At 42.0% G+C, this 13,652-nt stretch overlaps 1 protein-coding gene across 3 annotated transcripts in view; it reads right to left on the reverse strand.

Moving 5' to 3' along the window:
* Positions 1-10,325, reverse strand: part of LOC111982125 (syntaxin-1A) — a 39,568-nt gene extending 29,243 nt beyond the window's left edge. For all 3 annotated transcript variants that reach the window (XM_024013699.2, XM_024013698.2, XM_024013700.2), the window contains exon 1: positions 10,205-10,325. In XM_024013699.2, coding sequence (XP_023869467.1) covers positions 10,205-10,234 — 30 coding nt within the window. In that variant the 5' untranslated portion in view covers positions 10,235-10,325. The remainder of the gene's footprint in view (positions 1-10,204) is intronic.
* Positions 10,326-13,652: the final 3,327 nt, after the last annotated feature.

The following is a 13,652-nucleotide window of genomic DNA, read 5'->3' on the forward strand; positions in this document are numbered from 1 at the left end:
GACTAAATGACTTATTTGCTGATAAGATTTTATTGTCATTTGAGCAGATGGTGGAGAAATATCGACTCCCAAAGCAGGACTTTTTCCGCTTCCTACAAGTAAGACATTATATTGTGAAGAGCACCACCTTAATTGGTAACCCTGATATGTCTGTCATTGAAAGAATGCTTTTTTCCCCACAAAGGAAAATGTCTGTAAGTCTGTTTTATGATGCTTTAAGGTCCTTTTCTGCTGTCGACACACAGAGGGTGAAACAAGTGTGGGAGAAATAATTGTCTGTTACTATTGACTAAGAGATGTGGGAGGACATTTGGAGATATGCAAAAACAATATCTAATCGTACTAGAGCAATCCAATTAAGAATAATACACAGATTGCATATATCCCCAAATCGCAGACATGCTTTTAACCCCTCTTCCTCTTCTCCTCAGTGTCTTAAATGCAAAACTGATACAGGCACCCTAACACATTGTTTATGGTCATGTACCAAGATACAAAGATACTAGTCTGGTGTTCTGCAAGAAATTGAGAAGATCCTAGGGGTTGATCTAGAATTGGACCCAGTTTCTTTACTGTTGGGTCTCCCTAGTAGGCATGTTACTTCTGTGGGTAAGAGGAGGCTTTACAACATCCTTACCTTTGCAGCAAGGAAAAACATCATTTTACAGTGGATTASTGATAAGGTTCCTTCTATTAAAGATTGGCATAAGATACTATTTGAATGGGTGCCTCTGGAATATCTGACATGTACATTGCATTCTAAAACAGATCAGTTCTACAAAGTATGGGAACCCTATCTAAATTACCTAGAACCTGAGTTATCAGCTATTATGCTGCAAGGATTCTCTTAGAATGGTGGTGATCTATGTATTTCAGAATTACACTGTACGTTCCATGTGTGGAACCTAACTTCTTAGTTTAAACTGAGCTTTTTTGTTTAATTTCTGTTTGTAAGTTTGTTTMAAATGTATGTATTGAGAGACGCAATGATGGGGATGGGGTGAGAGAAGCGGGGAGAGGAAAATGGTGTGCGTGTGTGTGGGTGTGTATGTGTGTGTATGTATGTATATGTATATATACATGTGCAGGTATGTGTAAGTGAGTGCTGTTTTTTTTGCTTTGTCTCTGTTGTTGTATCTCTTAATATGGGTGAAAATTGTGAAATTCCAATAAAAATACTGTTTAAAAAAAAATATATAATAATAATAAAAATGTAAAAAAGATAGTCGTTACGGTGGTTGTCCCACCTAGCTAAGGCAAAACAGGTTTTTGGAAATTCTTGCTAATTTATTACAAATAAAACAAATACCTTATTTACATAAGTATTCAGAGCCTTTGCTATGAGACTCAAAATTTAGCTCAGGTGCATCCTGTTTCCATTGATCATCATTGAGATGTTACTACAACTTGATTGGAGTCTACCTGTGGTAAATTCAATTGATTGGCACACACAACTGTCTATATAAATGTACCAAATTTGACAGTGCATGTCAGAGCAAAAATCAAGCCATGAGGTCAAAGGAATTGTACGTAGAGCTCCGATACAAGATTGTGTCGAGGCTCAGATCTGGGGAAGGGTACCCAAAAAATGTCTGCAGCATTGAAGGTTCCCAAGAACACAGTGGCCTCCATATTTCTTAAATAGATGAAGTTTGGAACCACCAAGACCCTTCCTAGAGCTGGCCACCCGGCCAAACTGAGCAATCGGGGGAGAAAGGCCTTTGTCAGGGAGGTGACCAAAAACGCGATGGTCACTGACAGAGCTCACCCTTCCAGAAGGACAACCATCTCTGCAGCACTACCATAAAGGCCTGATTGGTGGAGAGTGGCCAGACGAAAGACCATGAGAAACAAGACGCTCTGGTCTGATGAAACCAAGATTGAACTATTTAGCCTGAATGTGTCACGTCTGGAGGAAACCTGGCACCATCCCTACTGTGACGCATGGTCGTGGCAGCATCATGCTGTGTGGATGCTTTTCAGTGGCAGGGACTGGGAGACTAGTCAGGATTGAGGGCAAGGTGAACGGAGCAAAGTACAGAGAGATCCTTGACGAAAAGCTGCTCCAGAGCGCTCAGGACCTCAGACTGGGGGGGGGCGAAGGTTCACGTTCCAACAGGACAACGACCCTAATCACACAGCCAAGACAACGCAGGAGTGGCTTTGGGGAAAAGTGTCTGAATGTCCCTGAGTGGCCTAGCCAGAGCCTTGAACCCAATCGAACATCTCTGGAGAGACCTGAAAAAGGGTCTGAATGCTTATGCAAATGTGATATGTTTTTTATTTTTAAAACATTTGCAACAATTTCTAAAAAACTGTTTTTGCTTTTTCAATATGCGGTATTGTGTGTAGATTGATAAGGGGGGRGRGGGGGGAATGTAATCCATTTTAGAATAAGGCAGTAATGTAACAAAATGTGGAATAAGTCAAGGGGTCTGAATACTTTCCGAATGCACTGTATGACATGTCGCATACATACTCAGTCAGGCCCTTGTGATTGAAGAAGGCTCAATGACGATGTTGGTATACATGGGTGGGAAATGCTAATTTAATCAACACTAGAGCCTTTGCTACCTCAACAGTTTGAATCAGGCAATACATTTTTCTACCCATACCCATCTTCTTTCACTGATCACCCATTCCCACTTACCTTTGGCCTCTATTGAGAAGCATTAGCCAGCCACAGAAGGAAATTAGCCTTCATGAATATCGCCTTAAAGCTAGCCTGGCATGCCAGGATTCGAGACGCCTGTAATAGCACCAAGACATCAAGGCTAGTGAAAAAGCAGGAAACCAGATGAAGACAGATCAAATTATATCATTCCAAAGATATCCAGCAAATAGGATGAAAATATACTTGGGAGCAAAATGCAATTAGCAGAAACAGGCTATCGATGCCATTGTAAACCATGCTTATCTAGGAGTATATTGGATTTAGACTTTACTCATTATAGTAACAAACTAATAAGTCTAATGTAACTATTTGCATTAACTTAATTATTTTTCCTCAACAAAATGTAGGTTTGTGAGATTTATACAAGGTATGTATTTCATAATAAAATCTTCAAAATGTAATCAAGGTATGAGTACTTGTAAAGCACAGATGTGATTCTTTGTTTCACAATAAAACATGAAAAAGGACATTTGATGGTTGACATCAAGAGAGGTGGAGGTTGATGATGAACCTAATGGTCCCCGTGGAAGTAGTGGGGGAGCGTTTTCACCGTCACACACTCATCCTGCTCCTACACATAGGCTGTGGGAGGGCACAGGAAGGGAGACAAAGGTTCCTGGCTCCATGCTGCTACACCATAGTCATTATAGCCATCAGCCCACACTGACACCACATTATCTCCATTAGCCTACACGTTCCACGACACAACAAAACCCACAAACGTACACTCAAACACCCTCCTCTCACCCACACACACACACTGTCCTCTCACACACAAGGGAGGGCGATAGAAAGAGGGGTGACCACTCCATTCCCCCCCTTCTATGGTTAGGGAGGACATGCCTTTTCACGACCGCCGTTCTGCCGACTCACTCTAACTCCAGCTCCATCTGCACACTCATCATCACACTCAGTGAAAGCCGTCAATGCTGTCACTGGCAAGTGTTACATAATATTTCAAGTGGTCAAAAGGAACCATCAATAACATTAAAGTAGTGTCATAGCTGAGATATTAAAGATATTATCCAGACAACATGTAAGCATTAAATATTAAACAAGAACTGGCCATGGGCAGTTTGGACAATCCCATTGCTTTATGCTGTTTTACAATCTACGAGAGGCCCTTGAGAAGTACAGTATCTAGAGGTTTTCAAAAAGGACACCAGTGAATACACAATTCAACACTGGCATACACTAACAGACATGATGCATCTCTGAGAATACACCAAGATCTCAAACTACTAAGAACAGCATTGGTATAGCACTCTAACCATCGGACAATAGTGATCGGGGAAAATTAAAAAAATACAATCGATACAGTTACATATCGGGATATTAATTTCGACGATACATCGTATTGTTTTGACAACGTCGCACTATTATTTTTACGCTAGTTGGCTGTACCTGCACCATCGGTATTTTTCCTTCATTGCTTGTTTTATTTTCTTTAACCAGGCAATTCAGTTTACAATGACGGCCTACTCCGGCCAAACCCTAACGACGCTGGGCCAATTGTGCGCCGCACTATGAGACTCCCAATCACGGCCAGTTGTGATACAGCCTGGAATCAAACCAGGGTCTGTAGTGACACCTCTAGCACTGAGATGCAGCGCCTTATACCACTGCAACACTCGGGAGCCCCATCTCCATCTTCTATTTAAATAGAGAGCCAATTTGTTTTCAGCATTTCATATCCACAACTGATCAAAACGTGTTTTCTCATGGCTCTCGTCCATCTGCAGCAGACATATTGTGAGCAATATGTTTGGAACATCGAATCGCAATAAAATCACAGTATCGAGTTGCAATACATATCGAATTGTGAGCACCGCAATATACACTACCGTTCAGAAGTTTGGGGTCACTTAGAAATGTCCTTATTTTTGAAAAAAAAGCACATTTTTTGTCCATTAAAATAACATCAAATTGATCAGAAATACAGTGTAGATATTGTTAATGTTGTAAATGACTATTGTAGCTGGAAACGGCTGATTTTTTCATGGAATATCTACATAGGCTACAGAGGCCCATTATCAGCAACCATCACTCCTGTGTTCCAATGGCACGTTGTGTTAGCTAATCCAAGTTTATCATTTTAAAAGGCTAATTGATCATTAGAAAACCCTTTTGCAATTATGTTAGCTGCGCACAGCTGAAAACGGTTGTGCCGATTAAAGAAGCAATAAGACTGTCCTTCTTAAGACTAGTTGAGTATCTGGAACATCAGCATTTGTGGGTTAGATTACAGGCTCAAAATGGCCAGAAACAAAGAACTTTCTTCTGAAACTCGTCAGTCTATTTATGTTCTGAGAAATTAAGGCTATTCCATGTGAGAAATTGCCAAGAAACTGAAGATCTCGTACAACGCTGTGTACTACTCCCTTCACAGAACAGCGCAAACTGTCCCTAACCAGAATAGAAAGAGGAGTGGGAGGCCCCGGTGCACAACTGAGCAAGAGGACAAGTACATTAGTGTCTAGTTTAAGAAACAGACGCCTCACAAGTCCTCAACTGGCAGCTTCATTAAATAGTACCCGCAAAACACCAGTCTCAACGTCAACAGTGAATAGGCGACTCCGGGATGCTGGCCTTCTAGGCAGAGTTGCAAAGAAAAAGCCATATCTCAGACTGGCCAATAAAAAGAAAAGATGGGCAAAAGAACAGACACTGGACAGAGGAACTCTGCCTAGAAGGCCAGCATCCCGGAGTCGCCTCTTCACAGTTGACGTTGACACTGGTGTTTTGCGGGTACAATTTAATGAAGCTGCCAATTGAGGACTCGTGAGGTGTCTGTTTCTCAAACTAGACACTAATGTACTTGATAAATTGGCCTCTGTACGCCCATGTAGATATTCCATAAAAAAATGTAATCTGCCGTTTCCAACTACAATAGTCATTTACAACATTAACAATGTCTACACTGTATTTCTGATCAATTTGATGTTATTTTAAATGGACCAAAAATGTGCTTTTCTTTCAAAAACAAGAACATTTCTAAGTGACCGCAAACTTTTGAACGGTAGTGTATCTCGTATCGCCAAAGTATCGTGAGGTCCCTGGCAATTCCTAGCCCTGTTGGACAACATACCCACCCATGCCGTACACTTTTTGAATCAAATGCCGGTGTGGAATCATCACACAGGCACCAGGTTCTCTCTCAGAACCCCATATCCAGTCAGATGCATGCAGGGCATGGCAAAGGTGTTAATAATGCATAACCCCGTTTGCGGGCTACAGGATCTGAATGCACAAAACCATCTATGACCAATTCCATTGGCTTCCTATGGTCTCAAAAACAGCCAATTCAATTCGTAGCAGTCATCTCCAGAATCCACGCACAGAGCCCCAGCATGTCTTCCTACACTGAACAACTCAGAAGCAACATTGAGTAAAGATGAATTAGACACTGCATAATTTGGGAAGATGAAACTAAATTAGGGATTGAGGTGTAGCTGGATCTACTCAACAGGTGACTTAGGAAGTGGATCTCACCATTAGACCACTTTTGATGTCTGAAAAATGTATTGCGGTGACTTTGTCACATGTAAAATGCCTGATGTAAACAAATCAATCTAAAAGCTGATATGTCAGCACCATGGACAGTGATAGAATCCCAAACTGTTGAAATTCAGCACCACAGAAAATTGGACAGTGACTGCAACTCATTATTGCACTGAATATGAGAGGAAATATCACCCTCCAGTCATTCTATGTCTTGTGGTGTTTAACAGCCACAGCAGCATGACGTTCCAGTGTGAAATGGCTTTTTTTAATAGCAGCAAGCTGTGGAGCCTGAAATGGATTTGAACTTAATGTAGAGGTTTAACAATGACTGGGCAGTCATACACTGCATGACCAAAAGTATGTGGACAACTGCTCGTCAAACATCTCATTCTAAAATCATGGGCATTAATATAGATTTGGTCCCCCTTTGCTGCTATAACAGCCTCCACTCTTCTGGGAAGGCTTTCTACTAGATGTTGGAACATTGCTGGGGGGACTTCTATTCAGCCACAAGAGCATTAGTGAGGTCGTGCACTGATGTTGGGCGATTAGGCCTGGCTTGCAGTCGGCCTTCCAATTCATCCCAAAGGTGTTTGATTGAGTTCAGGTCAGGCCTCTGTGCAGGCCAGTCAAGTTCTTCCACACCAATCTCGACAACCCATTTCTGTATAGACCTTGCTTTGTACACGGGGCATTGTCATGCTGCAACAGGAAAGGGCCTTCCCCAACCTGTTGTCACAAAGTTGGAAGCACAGAATCATCTAGAATGTCATTGTATTCTGTAGCGTTAAGATTTCCCTTCACTGGAACTAAGGGGCCTAGCCCAAACCATGAAAAACAGCCCCAGACCATTATTCATCTTTCCACCAAACTTTTGTTGGCACTATGCATTCGGGCAGGTATGGTTCTTCTGGCATCCGCCAAACCCAGATTTGTCCATCGGACTGCCAGATGGTGAAGCGTGATTCATCACTCCAGAGAACTCATTTACACTGCTCCAAAGTTTACTGTTCCAATGGCAGCGAGCTTTACACCACTCCAGCCGACGCTTGGCATTGAGCATGGTGATCTTAGGCTTGTGTGCAGCTGCTAGGCCATGGAAAACCATTTCATGAAGCTCCCGACGAACAGTTATTGTGCTGATGTTGCTTCCAGAGGTAGTTTGGAACTCGGTAGTGAGTGCTGCAACCGAGGACAGATGATTTTTACTCGCTACACACTTCAAAACTCGGAGGTCCCGTTTTGTGAGCTTGTGGCCTACCACTTCGTGGCTGAGCCATTGTTGCTCCTAGATGTTTCCACTTGACAATAACACCACTTACAGATGACAGGAGCAGCTCTAGCAGGGGAGACATTTGACAAACTGACTTGTTGTAAAGGTGGCATCCTATGACAGTGCCACGTTGAAAGTCACGGAGCTCTTCAGTACAGGTCATTCTTCTGCCAATGTTTGTCAATGGAGATCGTATGGCTGTGTGCTCGATTTTATACACCTGTCAGCAACGGGTGTGGCTGAAATAGCTGAATCCACTCATTTGAAGGGGTGTCTTTTGGCCATGTAGTGTATGTAACAAATTGGCCCCATCTATAAGAAGAAAAATCTTTACTCTCTGTGAAACCATTCCTAGATTACATTTGGGATATCACTCATGTGAGACGGACTGTGATTGGTCAGTGTGGTACCTCTCGGGGCGAAACCAGGTGTCGACTGTCATCCACAGATGCTAACGCAGCTCCTGAGAACTGCCCCCTTTTCTCCCGCTGTGTGTGTGAGATAGAGAGGGAGCGCTAAAGAGATACAGTGCCTTCGGAAAGTATTCAGACCCCTTAACTTTTTCTACATTGTTATGTGACAGCCTTATTCTAAAATTGATTAAATCCCCTCAATCTACACACAATAGCCCATAATCACAAAGCAATAAGAGGTATTTTTTTCTTTTACAAAAATTGAAATATGACATTTACATAAGTATTCAGACCTTTACTCAGTACTTTTTTGAAGCCCCTTTGGCAGCAACTACAGCCTTGAGTCTTCTTGGGTATGACGCTACAAGCTTGGCACGCCTGTATTTGGGGAGTTTCTCCCATTCTTCTCTGCAGATTATCTCAAGCTCTGTCAGGTTGGATGGGGAACATTGCTGCACAGCCATTTTTAAGTATTTTCAAAGATGTTGGATCGGGTTCATGTCCGGCCTCTGGCTGGGCCACTCAAGGACATTCAGAGACTTGTACCAAAGCCACTCCTGCATTGTCTTGGCTGTGTGCTTAGAGTTGTTGTCGTGTTGGAAGGTGAATCTTCGCCCCCCGATGTCTGAGGTCTTGAGCGCTCTGGAGCACGTTTTCATCAAGGATCTTTCTGTACTTTGCTCCATTCATCTTTGCAGCGATCCTGACTAGTCTCCCAGTCCCTGCTACTGAAAAACATCCCCACAGCACGATGCTGCCACCACCATGCTTCACCATAGGGATGGTGCCAGGTTTCCTCCAGGCGTGACGCTTGGCATTCAGGCCAAAGAGTTAAATCTTGGTTTCATCAGACCAGAGAATCTTGTTTCTCATGGTCTGAGAGTCCTTTAGGTGCCTTTTGGCAAACTCCAAGCAAGCTGTCATGTGCCTTTTACTGAGGAGTGGCTTCCGTCTGGCCACTCTACCATAAAGGCCTGATTGGTGGAGTGCTGCAGAGATGGTTGTCCTTCTGGAAGGGTCTCCCATCCCCACAGATGAACTCTGGAGCTCTGTCAGAGTGACCATCGGGTTCTTGGTCACCTCCCTGACCAAGGCCCTTCTCCCCCGATTGCTCAGTTTGTCCGGGCGGCCAGCTCTAGGAAGTCTTGGTGGTTACAAACTTCTTCCATTTAAGATTGATGGAGGGCACTGTGTTCTTGGGGACATTCAATGCTGCAGACATGTATTGGTACCCTTCCCCAGATATGTGCCTTGACACAATCCTGTCTCGGAGCTCTATGGACAATTCCTTATACCTCATGGCTTGGTTTTTGCTGTTACATGCATTGTCAACTGTGGGACCTTTTATAGACAGTTGTGTGCCTTTCCAAATCATGTCCAATCAATTGAATTTACCCAGGTGGACTCCAATCAATTTGTATAAACATCTCAATGATGATCAATGAAAACACGATGCACCTGAGCTCAATTTTGAGTCTCATAGCAAAGGGTCTGAATAGTTATGTAAATATGGTATTTCTGTTTTTATTTTTAATAAATTTGCTAAGATTTCGAAAAATCTTTCGCTTTATTATTATGGGGTATTGTGTGTAGATTGCTGACGATTTTTTTGTATGTAATCCATTTTAGAATAAGGCTGTAACGTAACAAAATGTTGAAAAAGTCAAGGGGTCTGAATTCTTTCTGAAGATTAACGTGATTTAATATGTTAGTAAGGTTTCACTGAGATGTTAATTGACTCAATATCGTTAATAAACACTTGGATATAGCCTATTCGATAAAATACAACTAGCCTATGTGGAATTAAGGGGGGAAAGTAAAGCACTATACATTCGGAGAAGGCAATTTAATAAAATAATAGTTAATACACCGTTTTTTATATAGGGCTGAAGCTAGAAGCAAATTCATTAATAATTTGGCACACTAGCTAGACTACAAGTGAAATCACATTGGGGGAAAAAAAGTTTCACTCGCGCGTTTATGAACAATTCCCATAGAAAGATAATGTACAACAACTATCCTAATAATGGACAACATTCTACAACACCTGACGGTGCCAATGTTTTCACCGTCCTCTCACACGTTGCGTTTCCATATGGACGTGTGGAACAAGTTTTACCTTGATAGCCTACTTAGCAAAACGGATCCCCAGAAATGTACACCATTGTTATGAAATGACAGTAAATACTTTAAAAAAAAGATGTTCTACTCTAAAACAGCTGCTTTCCAACTCCCAAGAAATAAGTGAGGCGCACCTTCCGCCCAACCCATCCGAATAACCACCGTTTGCTTCTGGGGTCTCAAATATAGTAGGGTAGAATTACAAATATAATCACTTACCACCCTTAGCTCGTGTGTACGGTCCTTCATCGTGAATTGACAACTTTTCCACTTGTTTCTACAACTAGGTTGATGCGCCTTATATCCGTACTCTCGAGTCAGGGTTTTTATTTTATTTTCCGTGAAGAGAGCGGCGGGCGCGCGCAAGGGGTGTAGATCAATCGAGAGCGCGCAATAATCTCGAGGCACAAAATGTCATGAATTTTCTTGACATCAATGTATTAGAAATGTCACTTCAACAAAAAAAATCGTAATTCTTTTCGCAGAGATTAATATCACGATACTCGCTTTCAGGATTAAAAGAGAAACATATTGCATGGTACAGACTACAATATGGCAGACACATTTTAAATAGGCCTCCCTTCCAGATTATGAAGAATAAAAATTGTCATTCAAAATTACTGTTTTGGGAACAGTTCATATATTATCAGAATTATGATCGCTTTAAAAAACATATCTATGTGTTACACACTAGCGCCACCTGGTGGAGGAAATAACTGCAGTTTAGTTGACGCCTCATATGCATGGTTTTACTCTGTGATTCCTTCGAAACATCTCAGACAATATAAATGTTAGACTCATCCTTGAATTAATTTCTTATATTGTAATTCATGGTAAGATAGAAACGTTTACAAAAAGTGAACATACTGTATAGAACTTCCTTGGTGTCCACATCACCAACAAACTGACATGGTCCAAGCACACCAAGACAGTCGTGAAGAAGGCACGACAAAACCTATACCCCCTCAAGAGACTGAAAAGATTTGGCATGGGTCCTCAAATCCTTAAAAGGTTCTACAGCTGCACCATCAAGAGCATCCTGGCTGGTTGCAACACTGCCTGGTATGGCAACTGCTCGGCCTCCGACCGCAAGGCACTACAGAGGGTAGTGCCTACGGCCCAGTACATCACTGGGGCCAAGCTTCCTGACATCCAGGACCTCCACACCAGGCAGTGTCAGAGGAAGGTCTTACAAATTGTCAAAGACTCCAGCCACCCTATTCATAGACTGTTCTCTCTGTTACCGCATGGCAAGCGGTACCGGAGCGCCAAGTCTAGGTCCAAAGAGGCTTCTAAACAGCTTCTACCCCCAAGCCATAAGACTCCTGAACATCTAATAAAATGGCTACCCAGACTATTTGCATTGCCCCCCCCCCCCCTCTGCTGCTACTCTCTCTTATTATCTATGCATAGTCACTTTAATAATTCTACCTACATGTACATATTACCTCAATTACCTCAACTAACCGGTGCCCCTGCACATTGACTCTGTACCGGTACCCCTGTATCACTATTGTTATTTTACTGCTGCTCTTTAATTACTTGTTACTTTTATTTCTTATTCTTATTTCTGTATGGATTTTAAACATTTTTAAACTGCATTGTTGGTTAGGGCTTGTAAGTAAGCATTTCACTGTAACGTCTACACCTGGAGTATTCGGAATGTGACAAATAACATTTGATTTGCTTTGATATTTCAATAGTTACAAAAAGGAATATACACCTATAAGTGGTTATTGTAACTGCTGAGGTATCCCACTTATCTCTAAATAAACCAAATGTTAATATTGCTAATTAAGCTTGCACCTTAGGGCAATGAAATAACCTTCTTCAAACACACAAACTTCACACTATCCTCCGATTTGGGACTCCAAAGTGGACCCATCCAACTTGGGGCCATTCGACTTTGGACTTTCCAAATTGGACGCATCCAAATTCGACCATCTGACTTGGGACCCTCCAACTTGGCTCACTTATTAACTATCACCAGCCCTTGTGGCCTATATCTCTACTCCAGTCACCGCTATCCTCATAGGGACACTTCTTGCACTTCCAGGCCTCCTCCACATCTACTCCCTATTGCCCCTCCAGTAGGTCAGGTAGCCCTGAATCTTAGCCCTAAACTGGGCTTCATCAAACGCTACCTCCCTGGTGCCTATGAGCTTTCCAGGGCTCTGGAGGCTGTACTCTATGGCATGGAGGTCAGAGAATGTTAGAAGGACCAGTAAATGGTCCAGGAGCTCTTCAAACATGATTGCCCAGAGGCCCAGTGTCTGGTAGTGGGTCTGATCCAAGGACCTAATTAGGATCCAGCTGTCAACAGCACCTTGTTCATACGGACAGAAAGAGACAGAGAGAGACAGAGAGAGACAGAGAGAGACAGAGAGACAGAGAGAGAGAGAGAGAAGATGGCTCGTTTCAGCTCGTTGTATTTTGTTATTGATATCATGTCTTATTTTGAGGTGTTTTGACTTATGTCACGTCTATGCTCATACAATATGGCTCAAATTTGCTAGCTAGCTAACCCAACATTTGTAACAATGTATTTGAGAGATAAGTGCTAATTATTTAAATAAACATTAGTTTAAATGTTGTCAACAATTCCTTGATTCTATTAAAGCCAACCCCGTCTGTTTTGCCCCAAGGGTCGTGTACACATCGGTTTTGTTGCTAAACAACCCACCCGTCAATTGCCTACTATGACAATTTCTCTGTTTTAAATGGGCCATAACTCTGGAATTTTGATATGCCTGTAGAATATATGATGTTCAACTACATATTGAAAAATTTGCCAAATAATACGAAAATATTTATTTTCCATATCATGTTTATATATTTCTCTATAGTCATAAATTAATGTAAGAAATGTTTTATTGAAAACAAAATACTACTAATATTACAGAGCAAGCGGTAATATTTGCACCCCAGTATCTCTACTTGCACACTCATCTTCTGCACAACTATCACTCCAGTGTTTAATTGCTATATTGTAATTATTTCGCCACTATGGCCTATTTATTGCCTTACCTCCCATATCCTACCTCATTTGCACACACTCTATATAGACTTTTTCTATTGTATTATTGACTGTATGTTTGTTTATTCCATGTGTAACTCTGTGTTGTTGTTTCTGTCGCACTGCTTTGCTTTATCTTGGCCAGGTCGCAGTTGTAAATGAACTTGTTCTCAACTGGCCTACCTGGTTAAATAAAGGTGAAATATACACTGCTCAAAAAATAAAAGGAACACTAAAATAACACATCCTAGATCTGAATGAATGAAATATTCTTAATAAATACTTTTTTCTTTACATAGTTGAATGTGCTGACAACAAAATCACACAAATTATCAATGGAAATCAAATTATCAACCCATGGAGGTCTGGATTTGGAGTCACACTCAAAATTAAAGTGGAAAACCACACTACAGGCTGATCCAACTTTGATGTAATGTCCTTAAAACAAGTCAAAATGAGGTCAGTAGTGGTGTGTGGCCTCCACGTGCCTGTATGACCTCCCTACAACGCCTGGGCATGCTCCTGATGAGGTGGCGGATGGTCTCCTGAGGGATCTCCTCCCAGACCTGGACTAAAGCATCCGCCAACTCCTGGACAGTCTGTGGTGCAACGTGGCGTTGGTGGATGGAGCGAGACATGATGTCCCAGATG

The sequence above is a fragment of the Salvelinus sp. IW2-2015 genome, linkage group LG20 (genome assembly GCF_002910315.2).
Source record: "Salvelinus sp. IW2-2015 linkage group LG20, ASM291031v2, whole genome shotgun sequence".
NCBI lineage: Eukaryota > Metazoa > Chordata > Actinopteri > Salmoniformes > Salmonidae > Salvelinus > Salvelinus sp. IW2-2015.